General features: G+C 41.1%; 1 protein-coding gene across 1 annotated transcript; it reads right to left on the bottom strand.

The window, feature by feature from the left end:
- Positions 1–3,862: 3,862 nt before the first annotated feature.
- Positions 3,863–4,459, bottom strand: LOC149229468 (uncharacterized). Its single transcript, XM_089381045.1, has one exon. The coding sequence runs from the start codon at positions 4,457–4,459 to the stop codon at positions 3,863–3,865; it is 597 nt and encodes a 198-aa protein (XP_089237171.1).
- Positions 4,460–19,249: the final 14,790 nt, after the last annotated feature.

Raw genomic sequence — 19,249 nt, 5'->3', positions numbered from 1 at the left:
GCCTTTGAACTATGCAATTTTGTAGTACCCCTACCTCCCTTGTCTCCTAAAAATGCACAATATGTCCTCTCAGCACTCATCCCCTCAGACTATCCCACTGGCCCTCATAATTGCATATTTTTTTCCCTCAATCCTCCCTAAACTAGTCACTTTGTAGTCTTAGAGCTCAAGCTTCACCCATGGATACCAGAAATATGCACTACATATTCACTGAGGTCTCTGTCCTAACCTTTCACCTGGTTCTAGCTTAGTTAATGGATCAAAATGCATTGTCTTAGACTAGGGAGTTTTTACACTGATGTCATCTCTTCATGACTAAATTGCAGATATAGGTACTCTATCAAACCATGGTAATATGATAAGGAAGGAGATGAAGGAGGGAATCTTCTTGAAAGACACACTTGTAGCTGATCACACAAGCTAATCAATCAAGAAAAGAAAAAGTGACAACAACTTGTGATCGCAACTCAAGACTTAAGATCATTAAAGATATATTATTGCCAAGTCATAAGGAGATGAAAAGAAGTAGGGACTCAAAACTTAGTAGCAACAATGGCTTGAAATTTCCACATAATCATGGAAACCATGTCAGATGTTTCATGTCATGTCATGTCATGAGTAGTCACATGCCACACCTTGTGGCTAATGATGTAACATATGTTTCAGAAATGTATTGTAAAGTGAAATTCCAAATGACATGTGTAGAATACGAAAAGTCATGCAAAGTTAAAAATTCATAGGAAGTCAAATAGTCATCAAGGTAGTCAAAAGGTCACAAGGAATGGGAAGCATCAAACCTTGGTTATATATACTCCCTCATTGTATGAGCAAAGGACTTTTCACCTTGGGTACTCCCATAAGGCATTAGAGAGACAAATAAACTATTTTGAGGAGCAAGGAGTGGATCCAACACTCCACTATTGGAGCTAGTGATGTTCATTGTATAAATGTCTCTTGGAAATTTTACTTAATAATAAAAGCCTTCAAGGCTGGAACATTGTTCATGCACGGATTGTGGATATTTGTAAGCCTATTCTATGAATGTTTGTAATTCATGTTTTCTTTCATTTGTGCTAAAGTAGTTGTGTTGGCTTATATGGGCCTAACCTAGGTTCGGAAGAATTATTTAGCCAAGCAAATCCCACAGCTACTGGCCCTTTTGGCAATAGCCCGAGAAGCGCAGACTGAGGTCTCACCCGAAGTAGCAGAGGAGGGTGCTGGAACTAGGTTTCCACACCCTTGGGATGTCTAGATGTGGTTTGGAGGCTTCGTGCCTTGTTTTGTAGCTTCGCACCATGTTGTATTTGCACAAATCCAGAATTCCTTTTGCTGTCTATTACCGTGCAGTCTATGGATCTAATATATAGGAGGAAGTACTGCAAACCGGATCTACTTTAAAGTGGTATTTAAGAAAACATTTATAACTTTTATTCAGTTCGTAGATTAAGATTTAAACCTAGATTCACAAGTATTCAATAAGCAGTGTGCATAAATCAAATAGTTTTTTAACCATACAAAATGCCAAATTCGCGATAATTCAGATTCAACACAGAATTTAGAAGAAACTTATCTTTATTTCCACTTATCACCCTTACATCCAAATCTGCCCAGCGCACTCAGCTCTAGGGGTCCGCGCACACAGTTGTAGACTCTTCCAGGCATCTGTGCATAGAGCTGCAGAGCCTCTATCTCCTACCCAAACCCCCGACTCGGACTTACAGACGCTTTCAGAATGCTTCTTCTCAGGCACCCATTACATATCAGACCTCCAAATCATACCAAAACTTAGCTACTCTACCCATAGAGCCTCGCTCTATTTACATGTTTCCATGGACCGCAAACCATAGGCAAGCTGAATCAACTTACATTTCTTTACATTATTTTTGGGCGGACTACCCTTTTGACTTTGACTTATTACACATCGCACTCCACATACTTCGAAGTTTTTACAATAGTTTAATCCTAATTTCTAGGCTTTCTGTCCCAAGACTATTACGTGTGACCTTCGCTACCGAACAGTCCCCCAACACAATTATCATGACTCATCCCGAGTCACTCATTGGTGCGGCATGACGCATTTCTGTGGCCTCGCAGTTCACCTCCCTCTGAGTGACATTCGTTCTCCTACTGCTTCGTCATTGACTCCTGCAATGCTTCGTCCGACTCTTGCTACAGTGTTTTTACTACTTCTTCCAACTGATGATGCTCATTTTGCTCTGCTCAGTTAACACAGAACACCCATTAATACAATTTTAGCTCAAGCAAGGAAGCCTCAGACAGGACCTCCTTGTACCTCCGCAGCTACTTACAACCTTCGTATCTTCTCATCACACTGTTTGCTACAGCCTGTGTTGCAATTTTGTAAGACCGTTGCTGTTGTCCATGAGATTCCACTGTTTATAGTTTTTCAAAGATGCTTTAGTAATGTTGTTCTCACCTGTGGTCTCCATTTTCCCATATTTTCACTGAATTGTTTAGTTTTCCAACCCGCCCATGGCATTTGGACCACTTATCCTTCGTGTTTTCGCTTTTCTAGTACATCCCCTACTGTTGAGTCTGCGGGCCATGGGACACCCGCAGCTATCAACACCATGCGCCTGAGATAGTTCGGCTGCCCTCTTGGCCATATTACCATCTGCGAGTTGACTCCTTGTGTAGAGATAATAAACAACGCCATTTAAAGACTCAACATATGCTTTGTGGAAGTGTAAGTTGCCTGGTAGCTATTCCTCAGTGTTTTATAAGTGAGTCGAATTTCAAATTCCTAGATTGCCGCCTGTTCAAGCATTCCCATGTAAATTCTACAGTAGCTCATGCCATATCTGGCTCGTACTCCTTCCCTTAATTACTCGTCGCCTGCTCCCTTTTGCCATAATGCAAACATCGTGTCATGAATAGTGACCTGAACTATCACCTTGGCTCGGAGCAATGCAACAACATACTTTTGACCGTGTGGCTATGATCCTGATGATGGGCCTGATTGACACATATCCTGGCACTCGCGCATCTTTCTCCCAGACTGCTTTATCGTCCTGCACTCTCTTTCAACTCGTTCGAGCGGTGAGACTATCCCTCGAATGGTTAGTCAGGCAGCCGGCCCACCCGTATAGAGCTTCAGGCGACTACCATTTACTTGGCCTAGAAAGGGGTCCCCATTGAGTTTGGAAAGCTGAACCGTGCCCCCATTGGTAACTTCTTTGATGACGTAAGGTCCCAACCAATGCATTCGAAGTTTGCTAGGGAACTTCTAGAATTTACTGTCATATAGTAATACTAGATCATTCTCCTTGAAGGTGCACACCTTGATATGGCGATCATGCCACGCTTTTTCCCATTGTTTCTGCACTTGTTGATGGAATCCAGCCAAAAATCGTTCCTCCTCCATTTCTTCGAGCTACGCAAGCCTTTCCTCCAAAGCCCCACAGTCTGCCATACCTGTGATTGTCGCGAGCTGTAGACTAGGCATAATATATTCCATAGGCATGATGGTCTCCTTACCATAGACTAACCGAAAAGGTGTCTATCCCGTCAATTTCTTGCACATGGTTTGATATGCCCATAGCACAGTAGGGATTCACAAATCCAAATCATTTCATCGCACATTACAGACCTTGGTCAATGTAGTCTCCAAAATTTTGTTGAATGCCTCCATGGTCCCATTTTCTTGCGGGTGGTATGGTGTACTCTATTGATGATATATTTGGAATTCCTCAGTGAGTGCACTGATGGTTTCATTCAGAAAATGCGTTCCCCGATCGCTCATGAAAATTTTGGGATAGCCAAACCTTGTCAGTACATTCTCGAACAAAAACTTCACAGTTGTTGCAGCCGTGCAATCCTTAACTGGTTGTGCCTTGGTGCATCAAGTTAAATAATCTGTGTCAGTGATGATATAGCGAGCACCCATTTTTCCTCGTGGCTCAATAGGTCCTACAAAGTTTATTTCCCACTTTTCGAAGGGTTGTAGCATTATCTGCAGTTGGAGCAGCATTTCATCTCTCTGCGACGATTTCCCTGTCTGTTGGTAGACGTCGCAGGCTCGACAGTGAGCTTTAGAATCCTGATACAGAGTGGGCCACCATAATCCTGCATGAAGTATCTTTTGGGCTATGGCGCGATCTGCATAATGTCCGCCAGTAACCCCCTCATGGGCTTCAGCCAGGATTTTTCCTCGCTCAAACTCTGGGACATACTGATGCAGAATCTCATCGTTGCCCATTCTGTAAAGGTGTCCTACAATCACGGTAAAGTCTGCTGTGCATATCACCAATTCCTTCTTTTGCTGAATGGAGTATCCTTGCAGCGCGGTCCCTGTAGTTAAGAAATGGATTATATCTTCAAAATTACCATCCGCTACGCGCACCGCATATAGCTGAGCATCTGACAGCCTATCTTCTAGATTTGTTGGTTCTTTACCAGTATCAATTTGGGACAGTGATCTAGGCCTACATTTACACATCCTGGCTTGACGACGAACTCAAAGTCATACTCCTGGAATAACAGCAAAAATCAACAGATACACCCCCCCAACATAGGCTAATTCACGAGGTATTTTAATGCCGAGTGATTGGTATACATCTTAAAGTGACCTCCCAGTAGATAATGGTAGAATTTTTGAAGCATGTATACCATCACTAATCCCTCGCGCTCAGTAGTGGAATAGTTCTTCTTAGCTTTTGACAACTGGCAACTTGCGAACGCAATCAGGTGGTCAATTCCCTCCGCTCCTGGTTGTGTAAGTACTGCCCCTAAGGTGATACATGACATGTCGACATGCACATGAAATTCGACGTCCCATTTTGGAAAGACCAATATAGGGGTCAATGCCATCTTTTCCTTAAGTGTCTCCAGACTTTTGTTACATTCCTTGTTCCAGTAATAAGTAGCGTCCTTCTTCAGCAACTGTTCCATCAGAGCCGTGATCTGAGCGTAGCTTTTGATGAACTTTTGATAGTAGCCTATGTGCCCTAGTGTGGTGTGTAATTGCTTGACACTGCGTGGTGCTTGTAGATTGAGTATGATGGTGATCTTCACCGGATCCACCATTAGGCCTTGCTTACAGACCACATGGCCTAGCAGGTTTTCGAATGGAACTAGGAAAATACACTTCTTCAAGTTGAGCACAATTTGATGACGACAAAAAGTATCCAACATCAATCGTAAGCTCACTAGTGCTTCTTAACCAGTCCAAACACGGTCCAGTCATCCAAGTAGACTTCTAAAAACTTGTGAATAAATTCTTTGAATGCTGCGACTACTATTCGTGAAAAAATGGTCGGCGTGTTCTTCAGTCCGAAAGGCATTACTATGTACTGAAAAAACCCCATTCAGCGGCAAAAGTTGTCTTACTCCTGTCCTCTGGCACAATCTTAATCTGGTGGTATCGTGAGAACCCATCCGTGAAAGAGTAGGCTTCCTGTCCCCCCACGTTTTCCAATACCTCATCTGTAAATGGTGTTGGAAACAGGTTGTTGATGCAGGCATCATTGAGCTTCCTGAGATCGACACAGGTGAGAATCTTGCCCTTCTATTTCTTCTTCTGCATAACCATCAGACTCGCCCAGTCAGACTCCTCGACTGGTTCAATGATTCCTGCTGCTAGCATCTCGTCCAACTCTTTGTGGACCTTTGCTTTATATTTTGGATTTAATCAGTAGGGTTGCTGCCTCACTGGTTTTGCATCTGGCTTCAATGTGACCTAGTTCTCCTAGGATTCTCTTTAGCTTCGTGATCTTTGTTGGGAACAAGTCCTGATATTCACGAAGCAACTCGATGACCTTCTGTACTATGGCATCATCCCAGTAGTCCCCAAGCGTTGCATACTTCAGCTCTCCTTTGGTTCCAATGTTAACTTGTTTCATTTTCAATGGTGCTGTGATATCTGGATCTTCAATTTTGGGTCCGTGCACCTCCCGGCTCCCCTCTGATTCTGGAACATTAACGTTTCACAGATCATCCTCATCATCTTCTACCTGGATATTATAGCATTCAAGGGCCTGACTCAGCTGCTGTGACCAGTCAGGTTTCACAGTTTCCTCTAGCTCTAACGGTGTCTTGAATATAGTAGCCTTTACCAACTGTAATGCTTCGTCCATGGGATCCATCCATTGGTCTTTAAACAAAAATGTCGACAAAAACCCTCTGTGCAAGATATCCCACTCGCCTATGTCGTGTCGAAGCTCCTCTTCCGTGTACTAGTTTCTTGGAATGACGTCTAGGGTGTGATAGAATAATTGCACCCATTTTGTCTATGGTTCCTCTCTGTATGCTTTGATCCACCTAGTCAGGTGCATGCGTGGATCATCCCATCCATCTTATTTCTCCGCTATGCGTAGTTTCGGCTTCCCAAATCTGATCTTCATCTTATGCCTATAGGCACGCCAATCTTCGAATGTTCCTTTATGTGCACCCCACCATTGCGTAGGCATCGCACACAGCGCCCACTTCATCGCGTCAAACTATTGGTGCTTGGGTACCACGATTTCAAATCCGGTCAGAAATCCATCTATCATTGTTAACCCATCATATTTTGGAAATTTGCGATCCTGGGCCTTTACGCAGTACAACAATTTCATCACCATGTTGCAGTGTAGTGTGGTTACTCCGCTCAACTAGTTGCGTCGCCACTCGTCTTCCTCATCTGGATCATCAGCGCAAGATTCTCCATCCCCTCATGATATTCTTCTATCCTCTAATGTCTTGATCCATCCTTGCTCCTAGGTAGTCATTCTGTCATCATTGTTGTGCAACGGTTCGATGTAGCGTGGTCCTTCAGCCAGATCCAGTGGAATGACAATGCAGAGTGCCTTTGTTTCAAATATCATTGTCCTCTTCTTTAGATTAATAACTCCGTTCATGTCAGTGGCTGAATCTATTCCTAACAATGCAGGATAGGGTGTAATTTCATCCATGAGCTCAATAACTTCAAAATCCGTGCAAGTACTTACACCATCAAGGTTTACCATAACCCCTTGTAGCCTTCCCATGGGCAGCACCTTCTATTGATTTGCCATCGGTAATTGGATAGGGGACCATTGTAGTGTAGGCTTACCCATGCGTTCCCATGTCTATTTTGGCAATACGTTGGCATATGAGCACAGATCCAAAATGACCTACTCCATCTCATGATCGCTGATCTGCAATGTTTACCGCATTTCTCTTATAGTCCGTGATGCATGTTTTCCCAACTTTTGAATGACGCGAGGCTCACTCCACCCTGTGCATCTATTTATCAACTCCTGTAAGCCTTTAGCCACCCTGTTGTCATGAAACAATTTTATGCATGTCTCTAAAAAGGTAGTTGTAATCAAGGCATCCTTGTTCGTCTCGGGTTGATCCCTAATACTTGGGGTAGAGACCTCCACGATGCTCCCTCGAGCTTCCCAGTATGTCCCCTTATTTCCACCTGATTTCTATCCATCTACTCCTGTGGCTGTGCCATTCCTCAGCACCATGTTGACCTTGGGATCTTCCTCGCGGGGTTCGGACCTCATCATCTGCACATTCTGGGTCATTGTTGGTTGCGCTGCCCTCTTTTCCCGAATCTGCACTATCAACAAAGGACAGTCTAGCAGCTCATGATCAAATTACTCACAATAGCTACACAAAATTCTGGTTGGGTTGGTACAATCTCATGTGTAGTGTCCTGGTCCTCCACAGTTGTAACAGATTAGCTACCCGTGACCCCTTCCTGGTCCCATTCCACCCTATCCTCGACCACGCCCTTGTAACCCACCGTGTGTAATCACCGCGGCTGGATCATGACTTCGCACCTCTATCTACATTCTATAGGCAGATGACTGATCCATCAGCATTTAATAGCTACGACAATCCCTTTCTTTGTGGCCCACTGATCTACAAAAGTTGCAAAAGAGCTGCTGGGGGGTCTGGTTGTATTTTGGTAATGGATGACAGTTATCAATGTTGTGCTTTCCTCCCACATGACAGATTGTGCAGCAGAGTGGGGTGGTTGTGCTTGGCCCTGTCTGTGCCTCTGGTCACAATGGTGTTGGCCTCCCTGTTACCACAAAATTCACCGAGACCGGATAGTGATCCTTATCGTGTCCTTGGCTCTTACACCTTACACACCATACTTCCTCCTGAACTTCTGAGCACGGTGTCTATTCTTGTTTTAACTTCTACATTTCGAAGCATAAATTTTTTACCTATGCTTAAATTTGCTGAACTCCCAACCTTGGGTCTGGTATCGAGGTTTCGTGCAGCCGCATTGCTGCCTCCAGTGCTTCAGCTTGGGTTGAGATCTTTTGTTGTAACAGAGCCCACTCAAGATATGGTGTTAATGATGTGATGAATAAAGCATAGTGCTGCTCATCTATCAGTGTCATATTGGCCTCGCGGATAGCACTTTTCAACCTCTGATCCAAATCCCACAGACTTTCACCTGGCATCATTACAATCTTTTTGAACCCTATGACTGACTGTTTTCCTGACTTCATCTAGCTAAATTCCTTTTTTAATTCAGTTTGGATTTTCGCTACCCCCGCTGTTGGGTTACCACTTGAATACTTCATGTACCATGTCAGCGCTCGGTCCTGCAGTGTGTTAACTAAGGTAGGTTTCCTAATGTTATCATCCGCAATTTGTTGTACTTTCCATACTAATGCTAACAGAAACCAGAATTTCTTCGGGTCTTCGCCTGCTGCTCTTTTGAATACCGACAACTAAATCACGTTTGCCATAGTTACCCTTGATTTATTACCATCCCTGATCCCTTCGATCCTTTTGCATTCCACACCAAACACCCCTTAGGTAGATCCCGGTCCTAGCAATGGAACCATTTGTTGGCTTATATGGGTCTGACCCAGGTTCGGAAGAATTATTTAGCCAAGCAAATCCCGCAGCTACCGGCCCTTTCGGCAACAGCTTGCGAAGCGCGGACTAAGGTCTCACCCGAGGTAGCAGGGGAGGGTGCTGGAACCAGGTTTCCACACCCTTGGGATGTCTAGATGTGGTTTGGAGGCTTCGCGCCCCGTTCTACAGCTTCACGCCATGCTGTATTCGCGCAAATCCAGAATGCCTTTTACTGTCTATTACCGCGCAGTCTACAGATCTAATCTATAGGAGGAAGTACTGCAACCCGGATCTACTTTAAAGTGATCTTTAAGTAAACATTTATCAATTTTATTCAGTTCGTAGATTAATATTTAAACCTAGATTCATAAGTATTCAATAAGTAGTGTGCATAAATCAAATAGTTTTATTAACTATACAAAATGCTAGATTCGTGATAATTCAAATTCAACACAGAATTCAGAGGAAACTTATCTTTATTTCCACTTATCACCCTTACATCCAGATCTGTCGTGCGTACTCAGCTGCAGGGGTCCATGCACACAGCTGCAAACTCTTCCAGGCCTCTGTGCACACAATTGCAGAGCCTCTATCTCCTACCCAAACCCCCGACTTAGGCTTACAGACACTTTCAGAATGCTTCTTCTTAGGCACCCATTACATATCAGACCTCCAAATCATACCAAAACTTAGCTACTCTACCCTAGAGCATTGCTCTATTTATACCTTTCCATGGACTGCAATCCATAGGTGGTTTGACTCAACTTACATTTCTTTACATTATTTTTGGGCGGACTACCCTTTTTATTTTGACTTATTACACATCGCGCTCCGCATACTTCGAAGTTTTTACAATAGTTTAATCCTAATTTCTAGGCTTTCTATCCCAAAACCGTTATGCAGGACCTCCACTACCCCACATGTTGAACTATTTCAATTATTTTGGTACTTATCATATTGAGAATGAGTTGTGATTTCTATTATCATTGCCGCATCCTCATGGACTATTCTATTGGATATTAGACATATATTCCTTGTTATATTGGTTTCAATGACCATCACATCTCCGTGGACTATTTCTCTTGATGTTACATGGACCTATCTTGTTCATGTGTGTCTTTACTAGGGTGGTACTACTACCTCTCTCTTGGAGGCTCACTTCTCCTCCTCTCCATAGTGAAAACACTTTGAAAAACATATGATCAAACACTAACCAGCCACACCCCCTTTCTTTTCAAAGGCACATGTGCACTCCTCTCTCTTGCTAACATTTAGAGCCAAGGCATATCTCTAAGATAAATAGTAACCATGCCAATGTTCTGTATGGGGCTCCTATTTGAAATGATGGTAGGGATAACTGGGACTTCACATCAGGGGGGACCCCTTGGTTGATGGATTTCTAGCACCATCAATAGTGGTTTTAGAAGGAGGGAAAGACAAAAGACTATGCCCATTAAGTCAGCTTTGAATGTCCTATCCATAATGGATCTTCCTAAAATCATAATCATGAGATGTTTTTCTAACACGCTTAAGCTTACCATCCTTGCGGAAGTTTTCCATAACTTGTTGAAATTTATGTTTTATGGTGAGGGTAAATTAACTCTTTGTGAACAGCTATTTCAAGTTGTCTATTTTTTATTTTCTAACAGAATACATTGCAAGGATGTTATGGATATATTTCCCACCCTCATATTTGAAGGTCATGTTAAGAGATGTTATCATACATTACCCATTTCTTCGATCCATTCATTGAACCATCTTGCGAAGGAGCTTCATAAATAATTTGATAGGTATGACTATCGGGATGTTCTCAAACTAATAATCAACTAAGAATGGAGCCTAATGAATCAATTGAGTATTTCTATGATGATTTCCTTAACCATTGCTATGAATTTTTTGAAGAAAATATGAATTTGGATTTGTTTAAACAAAATTTCAAGTGTCTGGTTCATATCTCTTTGCATGGTGAATCCAAACCACCTAATGTTTCTGCTTCTCCAACTCTTGTAAATCATGAGACACCTTTAATTCTAGAGGAGGAATTTATTGTTCCTTTTGTTCTTTGTCCTCTTCCTTTTCTAGTTTCGATGAAGGTGTATCCTTATGATGATAATAAAGTTGGGAAATCTGCTGATCAAAATCCTAATCCATATTCTCATTCCTCTTTTTCTTGTCATCACTTAGATTCAATGGAGGAAATCCCAGAATGGCTCATGAAGGCCATGGTGAATACTAAATCTTCCATTTCGTAAGATGATGTTATTGTTCATAATTCTAGACTCAAATATGATTTATATTTTTTTTATCCTCTATCATCTACATGTCATGACTCTTTGTACCATGATCCATGTGAGCAATCTATTGCACCAACTTGTTTTACACACTCTCTTGATTTCTGCATTGTTGGGTCAAATTGTCATAAGATACAAGGCAGTCAAATTACACAAGAGGAGGATCAGAAAGGTGAAGATGCTTTTAATACCTTTTCTATTTTCCAAAATCATCTATGTGAAGATGATGCACTTCCACTCTTGGATGATTTTCAATTTTCCAATTTCAGTAGTGAATCAAATGTAATTAACTATTTCCACCGATTTGTAGCCTTGTGAAATAATCATTCTAATGATCATGATTATATTGATGTATGAAATCATGAATTCCTAGGTGCATCAACTGATCTTCTGGTTTCTCATGAATATTTTACTTTATATCCAAAATATGATTCAGTCAAAGAAGATGAGATTATCGAAATTTCCTCTTCATCTCACTATCCATTGTGCTCTAAAATCTGCGATGTAACTATCTATGCAAGAGATACTCCGTGCTCTTTAAGTTCTTAATATAATGAGTTATCTTCTCAATTGACACAAGAAACTGATATTATCCATGATGCAAATAAAAATAATTGAATCATTGAGTTCTCTTTCCACCCCTCATCATCTATTCTATTGCATGAAGAAAACTCTTCAAATCATATTGCTCATGAAATTTCCACGATTTATTCATCCTCTAATTTTCTTTCAGAAGAACCTTTTGACTTGAGTAATATGGTTTTTGAAGTTGAAAAATATAGTGAAATCAGTGAAAGAGATGGTTGCCATATGCTGATTAGTGGCTTTATTGAAACCAGTGGTAGAAGTTATCCTCAAATCGTGCATGATCTGGTTCAATATTCAAAATGCAATTTTACAATCCTGGAAATTTCTGGTACCTGCTAGGGATTTGAGACACTTTGAATTTCGTTGATGGTTATGTCAAGATCTCACAACTCTGATAAGCCTCCCAAACTAATTCAAATCTGATTTTTCTCACACAATCCTTATCTTTGCATGGTTTCACTTGATGAATTTTTATTTTTTTTTGGTATTTAGGATATGGTCTTTGAAATTTTCAAAATTTTACTTTTGACTTGATTCATGAATATTTTTTAGTTTATTCATCTTCATGAAAATATCTCGCATAAAACTCAAGTTTTGGAATGTGTGTTTCCTATAGATTCATGGAATTATGATGTTTATCATTTCAAAGACTATCTTTGGCTGAAGGAATCATCCTATCAGATTCATCTCTTAATAGTCAGCTCCAAGTTTTTCTTGCGAATTTTATATTGCAAATCTTCCCCTTCATCGCACCTAAAGTCCTCTTGAGTAATAATGAATGCATGAGTTATCACATGAATCAAGCTCTTCTTCATTCACCATGTCCTGACTGGTATCATGTATTTGGTGTGCTAGCATCCCTTTTAAATTATTTTCATGATTACGATGCTTGCATTGTTTATGACTAGTTACTATAAAACGGTTTGTCACATTTGGCTTGCAAAGTACTTGGTTCGATTGTTCTAAGAATTCAAAAAATTGTTCAAATTGATTTATCTTTCTTTATTACAAATAGGGAATCTGATGCTTTATCAACTCATCTGATCATTTCTCTATCTTTGATGACTTTCATTAATGTTATCATTTTCCCACCTGTATATCTAATGGTGGTTTGTTTACATCCTTCGATCTCCATCATTCAACATCTCACTATTCATATTTTTTTCTAGCAGTTGAGGCACTCCAGCCTCCACTAATGGTTATGTTAGGTCTTCACTGTCCTGACATGATTGCTAAATATGATCAGATCTATTTTTTCTCACAATATTCTTGTTATAATCCCATGCCTTTAATTGAAAATCCATATTTTAAATATTTCGAGGCTTTCAAGAGGATCATCATGAATTTTATGATCCAACCGCTGAATGGTTGGAGCAATCTTACGTAGAAAGATCCATTGCAATAAATAGGTTTGGGCCTTTTCTCATTCTTGCTAAGAAAGATGACACAAAATAAGGTGCATTCGCAAGGAGTCTTTGAGGTTTTTTCGATTATTCTTTTTATTGGAGAGCTAAGAATGTGAATTGGATGAAAGTAGTGGTTGTGACACATTTTTCTTCCCACGGGTAAGACCTTCAATTTTTTTTGTAAATTATTCAATCTCTCATATTTTCTCTTACACATTATTTTATATCTATTTTAATCCATCGTATATTTGTGATTGCAGGTTGGGAACGATTATAGTGGCTACATTGGAATTCCATTATATGTGACCCCGACCTTCTAGTTTTTAGGTTAGGAGTAGTATTAGTTACATATTAGTTTTCCTTCTCTTGCACCCATCCTATGTTGTTATATTTAGTATCTTGTATTTTATTACTTTTCTCTTGAATTATGCTTTGGTTTTTAGCTTCTTTTTCTTGTCTTTTGGTTTTCTTTCCTTGTTGTGTGTCGTCTTTCCTTTTGTTTTCATCATGTGAATAATTTTTTTTCCTAGACCTGTTTTGGCTTCTTATTATGTTTATGGCTAAAGTATAAAGAGTCTTGTGACACTTCGAGATTTGGCTAACATCCAGTCCATCTTCGTTGTGTCAGTTATATCTTTTGGTCAATGAAGTTTTGATGGAAAATATGATCCATCTGTAAGGAGAGTTTTGGTTCAACCATGAACCTATGTCAACTCATGGAACCTGATGCATACATTTAGTTTTGTGTTTTAGTGTTTTCATTCTTATCAAATCAGTAGAAGAGGAGAAGGGGAAAAATAGAAAGGAGAAAAACTAAATCAGAGGTATCTATATGCTTCTCTGAAGGAACAACCTCTTCTACTCTGAATAAGTCGGGATCCCTCTTCTGCCCAAAAATGAATCAGTGTCGATGCATAGTCCTGTTTAAAATAATTAAATAAAGCCTAAAGAAAAGAAAGACTTCTTGTGTAGATAGGTGAATAAGGCAACTCTGTTAGGTTCCTGTCTAGGCTCACTAATAGTGGAGCAATGTTTGTGTTCTTGCGTGACTTTGTTGGGGTATTGTACATGCCTGCTAGCAGCAGAATAACACCAGAGATGAAAAACTATACTATCAAAATCTTAATCTTGTGAGTTACACTACCCTTCCCAACTCGAAACATTATAATATCTTCTAATCTTATGTTGTGTTCAACCGATAAGGCAAAAATGGCACCATGTCCATTCATGGGGTAAGTGGGGAGATCAAAGTAATCTGCGTGATTAATCAATACGCCCTGAAGAACCAACGCCCTGCACAAAACAATTTAACCAAGGTAGAGAAGTTGGAATTCTACCAATGTGTTGGAAAGTGTTGTAGTTGCTACACCACCCTCCAAAATTTTGGCTTGCACTCAATTTTGGAGCCTTCCTTCATCTTGCAAATTGTTGTTGCAAACACTGAAACTCATTTCATGTATTTCCTTGAAGCGTTTTTCTCCCCTTTGCAAGTTGGGTAAACTATCATCTTTTGGCATTATTGGTTATCACACAATGTGTGGAAGCCTGTTTTGATGGTTTCAAGGGTCTGTATTTCTGTATATGATTTTTTCTAACTATGTAAACATTTGTTGCACTCATTCACAAATTTTTGACCATTTTGGCACAAGTTTCCTCACAGTTGTCCCAAACTCTATCTTAAGTTTCACAGTTGTCGTAACTAGTCATAAAGTGATCTCACAAAGAGAAATGATTTTTTTGTGTGTCCTCTAGGATATGATTTCTTGTGTCGTCAAGTATTCTAAGTGTGAGATCATATTCTAAGTCTTCTCATTATTCACATCAGTCTAACTGATCTTACACTTAGCCATTTCTAAGAAGGCTTCCCGATTAAGAAACATGGGTTCACCTGGCCCCCATGAACTATGCACTACATAGTTTTAGTCCTCTAGCTAAGATATTTCCCCTTGACATTGTGCAATCCCCAGTTCTTGCCTCCCAGGACTCTTGCACTACGTAGTTTATGTGCTCAAGCTCTGACCTTGACCTCCATAATTGTGCAATAATTCCTTTGAGCCAAACCTTCACTATGCACTACACAATCACAAGCATCAAGCTCATCCCCTGAGTGTTATAGACATTTTTGTGCCTTATAGCATTGAGCATGAAATGCCCATAATCTAAGGGATCCAAAGTCCCTAAACATTTTGTTCCTACCCCTAGAGGAACAAGGCTAACAAACCACAGCAATTCACAAAAGTTCTGCACCAGAAACTGCTCAAAAACAAGTCAATTCAGGATCATTTCAGTGGCTACACTAGCTGTTTGCGCTGAATGTCAAAGCCAACACTGGCTACCTGCGTTGAATGTCAAATGGAACACTGACTACCTACGCTAAACGAGAATGGACATGTGGCAAGCTCATTTCTCAAGGTGTCAAAACCCAGGAAGCTTCCAAAATGACACTTGCCTCAGGGAATTCGACTGGTGATGAGTAAGAGGTTCCAAATCTCCAAGTGGAAGCAAGAACCTCCAAGTGGAATCAAGAACTGACAGAGGGAGAGGACACTAGTCAGATCTCAAGCTGACTCATCCTCTCTCCAAATATCTATATATGGATCTCTCCTCCATGAGATCTATAGGCTGGAATTTTGTTATTGCAAAGAATTGTTGTTGGTTTGAGACTGGAACTATTGGGTGCTTATTGCTTTGAAGGGAGTGAAGATAGGAATTCCATTTGCTGGGAAGGAGATGCTGGATTGGAGCCCTCTGGGTTGTATCTCTTCCTGAACCTTGTTATTCATCAATAAAGCTATCTTGGTTTCTCCTATATGCTGATGTATTCTTGATGTATGATTGCATTAGTATGTTTAGTTTATTTCTAATCCTGAACTAGTTATGAATATGAATCCATGTCTTGTGTAGTGTTCTCTTCTTGTGATCTTGCAGAAACCTCTTGAAGCTAGGCGAGCGAGAAGGCAAGTAGTTGGGAACTCTCCAAGAGAAGAGAAGCCGGATCGAGGGACAAACGGAAGACACCGGTTAGTCCATCCATCTCTCTCTTCATTCTTAATTCATAAAGGAAAGAATACTAGAATAGCTGTCTCTGTTTGTTGCTAAGGCACTGTCACACCTTAGGTGGATAGGATCGTCCTGCATAGGCATTTTTCCCCACAACAAATTGGCGATTCCACTGGGGAGATCTGTTTAGTCATTTTATTTGTGTGTCTATCATTGTTTGTTTCATAGACTTGACAGCAACAATCGAACTGCATCTGCTTTTCCCGGATGCAAAGTAGACAGTTGCTGCTTTGATCCAATCACTGGACTTGTCTATGATCTGAACTATGGACTCACAAATGATTTGATGATCCTTTGTGATAGATCTTAGTACTCCCTCAAAGCATCCCTTTGATTACCCCTTGCTTGTTGCTTTTATTTGGCCTAAAACAGTGAATTAAATAGCAATCTGTGACCCAGAACCAGTGAGAAACGAGAGTTTCTCCTTCAGTGCAGACCCAGTGAAGGGATTCTGCATTTCAATGTAGGTCCTGTGAAGGCTACCTGCGCTGAATGTCAAAACCCCTGTGTTGAGGTTGCGCTGAACTAGTTTGTCCTAGTGCAGCTGGGGTTCTCTGCTTTGTTTTGCCCTGTTTTGATCTCTGATTTTTGCAGCCTGTAACCAGCATAGGTACCAGTCTGATAACTCCTTTTCTCTACTTATATTCCGCCTCCTTTTGTACAAAAAGACTGTGAGTGTTTTTATGTGTTTGTGGCGTCATTTACAGTCTTCCTTTGCATGAGTGAAATAATCATCCTGTAGCCCTTGATTCAGATCTGTTGATTATGATCTTAGGAGAGAGTTCATTGGCTGTTTGCAGTTGATTATACATTTGCTTTTGCTTATTGGTTTTAGTTTGTCTCTTTTAAAGTGTCGAAACAAGAGTTTATTTCGAAAATCGTTAAGTGTTGTAATCTCTTCTACCCTTTCTGATTTCGAAAAAGTAAACTTGTTTGTATTTGTCATTTAAAAGCAAATTCAGAGTTGTGCAAAAAGCTTTCTTTGTAGGCATCAATACTAAGAAAGCGGAAAAAAAACACCTGCATTGTGCATTTGCATCTTGATAGTTTGCATGTTTGATTTAGGAAAAGTGCATTAGAGTGTGCTGATTGCCCTTTGAGAAAAGATGGTGTCTTTCTTTTCCCTTAGTAGCTAGGATTTTCAAAGTTGAAAAGATAAAAAGCTTGCTTATCATCTTTAGACTGCATTTAGGAATTTGTATCATACATCTCGTGGTGAACCTTGAAAGGCAAACTTTAAAAAATATCAACCTAAAATAAATTGAATGAACTTAACAACGCTTTGCAACATAACACACAACATAGAGGTCTAGGCTAGAGACGTGTTCCGGCGTCGTAAAGCCTGGTGACTGTCGATCTCGTTGATGGTGGGTGATTCCTCCTGAGGGACGATAGCGCCAGTACGGATTGTGCTCCCACGTACCGTCGCGTATATATTGGGAGACCCCTATAGGCATAAAACCTTTATCCTTAGGAAGCCGTGTCGGCCGCCCTACTGATCGCAATGCACTGAACACAGCATTCAGGAAGATCGACCGCCCGTACCCTAAAAAGTATTCTGCGGTTTTGCGAAAAGTTTGGCACACCCTCTGCCTAGAACTCCAGAGCAGTTCCTTTTGGCCTTTTTCAGACTCTATAACAGAAAAAGTCCATCCGAGCATTTGTCACTTCGGGCTCGTTAAAACATCGAAGGAGACTAGAGTCATCTTTAGCTTTTTCTCGACTCTTTAAAAGTGAAAAAGCAAGTTGTGTCTAAGCGTCGTTAAAAATTTATTTTAAACGGAACAATCACCCTTTATTCCTGTGTTGATCTTTAAGTTGAAAAAATGGAGCACACCAACCAAGGAATTCCCCTTGGTGGAAATCCTAGTCCCTTCTCCTCTTGGGGAGATGTTGGTGCGCCCCATATGGCCACATTGTCGCTTCCAAGATTGACAATTGGCCTGCCGGTCTGGCTCTTTTCAACCAATGTCGTTCAAACCACCACTATTCCTGAACAGTCGAGTCAACAGTTAGACCAGACCAGAGTTGCCAACCAGCCTTCTACTTCATCTAACTCTTCCTCTCCTCCTTCCTCTTCGCTTGACGGAACTGGTAAAACAAAAAACCAAGTTCCTAAGGAGAAGAAGGAAAAGAAGAAGAAAGAGAAGAAGAAGAAGGAGCCAAAAGCGACTGGGGGCAAACAAGTGTCGTCTGACAAAAATCCACACACAGCACTGACAAGGCCTAAATCGCCATGTGTCATATGCAAGGGAGACCACTTCCACAGAGATTGTCCCTGCATCCCTCGGATACTAAGGGACTGGTCTCCCCGATTGCACAATTCGATAGCATCAACCTCTGATAGCCATGTTGACTGCTCACCGTCAACTAGTGAAAGTGAAGCCACAGGACAGAGAGGGAAAGCTAGATTTCCCTGCAAACTGTGTGAAGGCGACCACGCCATCCACCGTTGTCCCTTCTTAGACGAGGCTAAAAGAGTTCTGGAAGATCGCCCGATTTTACGAGCGCAACTTCCTCCTGGATATCAAAAACTCCTGCCAAGTCCTTCACTAGTTGAGAACCCGGCTGGCCCACCCAGGTGGTCAGCCGAAGCACCTATCATTGAAGATGAACCGTCTGGATCCATGCCTGACGAAAGTCAAAAGGTTGAGACGGCAGTTGACCCGGTTTTGCCTTCATAGGCTCTATCTTCGAATGATACCATCACAGAGGAGAATAAAGACGACACCGTCCAAATTCTCTTCATCAACACAGACTCCGACGAACAAGGGGGCAATTTGCCCATTCCTTTATCGTAGGAAGGAACTTCGTCAGAGTCATATCCGGCCGTCTATTCGGTCCCACCACCAAGAAACCTAGTTGTCTCGTTCGACTGGAACCAACTAGGCAGAACCCGGTTGCCAGCAAGCATACCATTCAGAATTATCGTTCAAATATACAGAATGGTAATGGCTGGCACTATCATTGATGAGGGGGCATCTGTGAGTATCCTTTCCTCTATTGCTTGGAAAGCGCTTGGTTCGCCAGCGCTTTTGCCTGAAATGAGAAATCTATCAGCTTTGATAAAGGAACCAGTCGACCTTTAGGGAT

The sequence above is a fragment of the Pinus tabuliformis genome, chromosome J (assembly GCF_031772625.1).
Source record: "Pinus tabuliformis cultivar Carrire ecotype Pingquan chromosome J, CPIR1, whole genome shotgun sequence".
Classification (NCBI taxonomy): Eukaryota; Viridiplantae; Streptophyta; class Pinopsida; order Pinales; family Pinaceae; genus Pinus; species Pinus tabuliformis.
Note: the sequence above shows the minus strand (reverse complement) of the source record. Positions and strands in the feature narration are given on the sequence as shown.

What these genes read in the sequence shown, in the direction of transcription:
- LOC149229468 (XM_089381045.1), bottom strand. Translation starts at nt 4,459, where the DNA reads ATGTGTAAATGTAGGCCTAGATCACTGTCCCAAATTGATACTGGTAAA.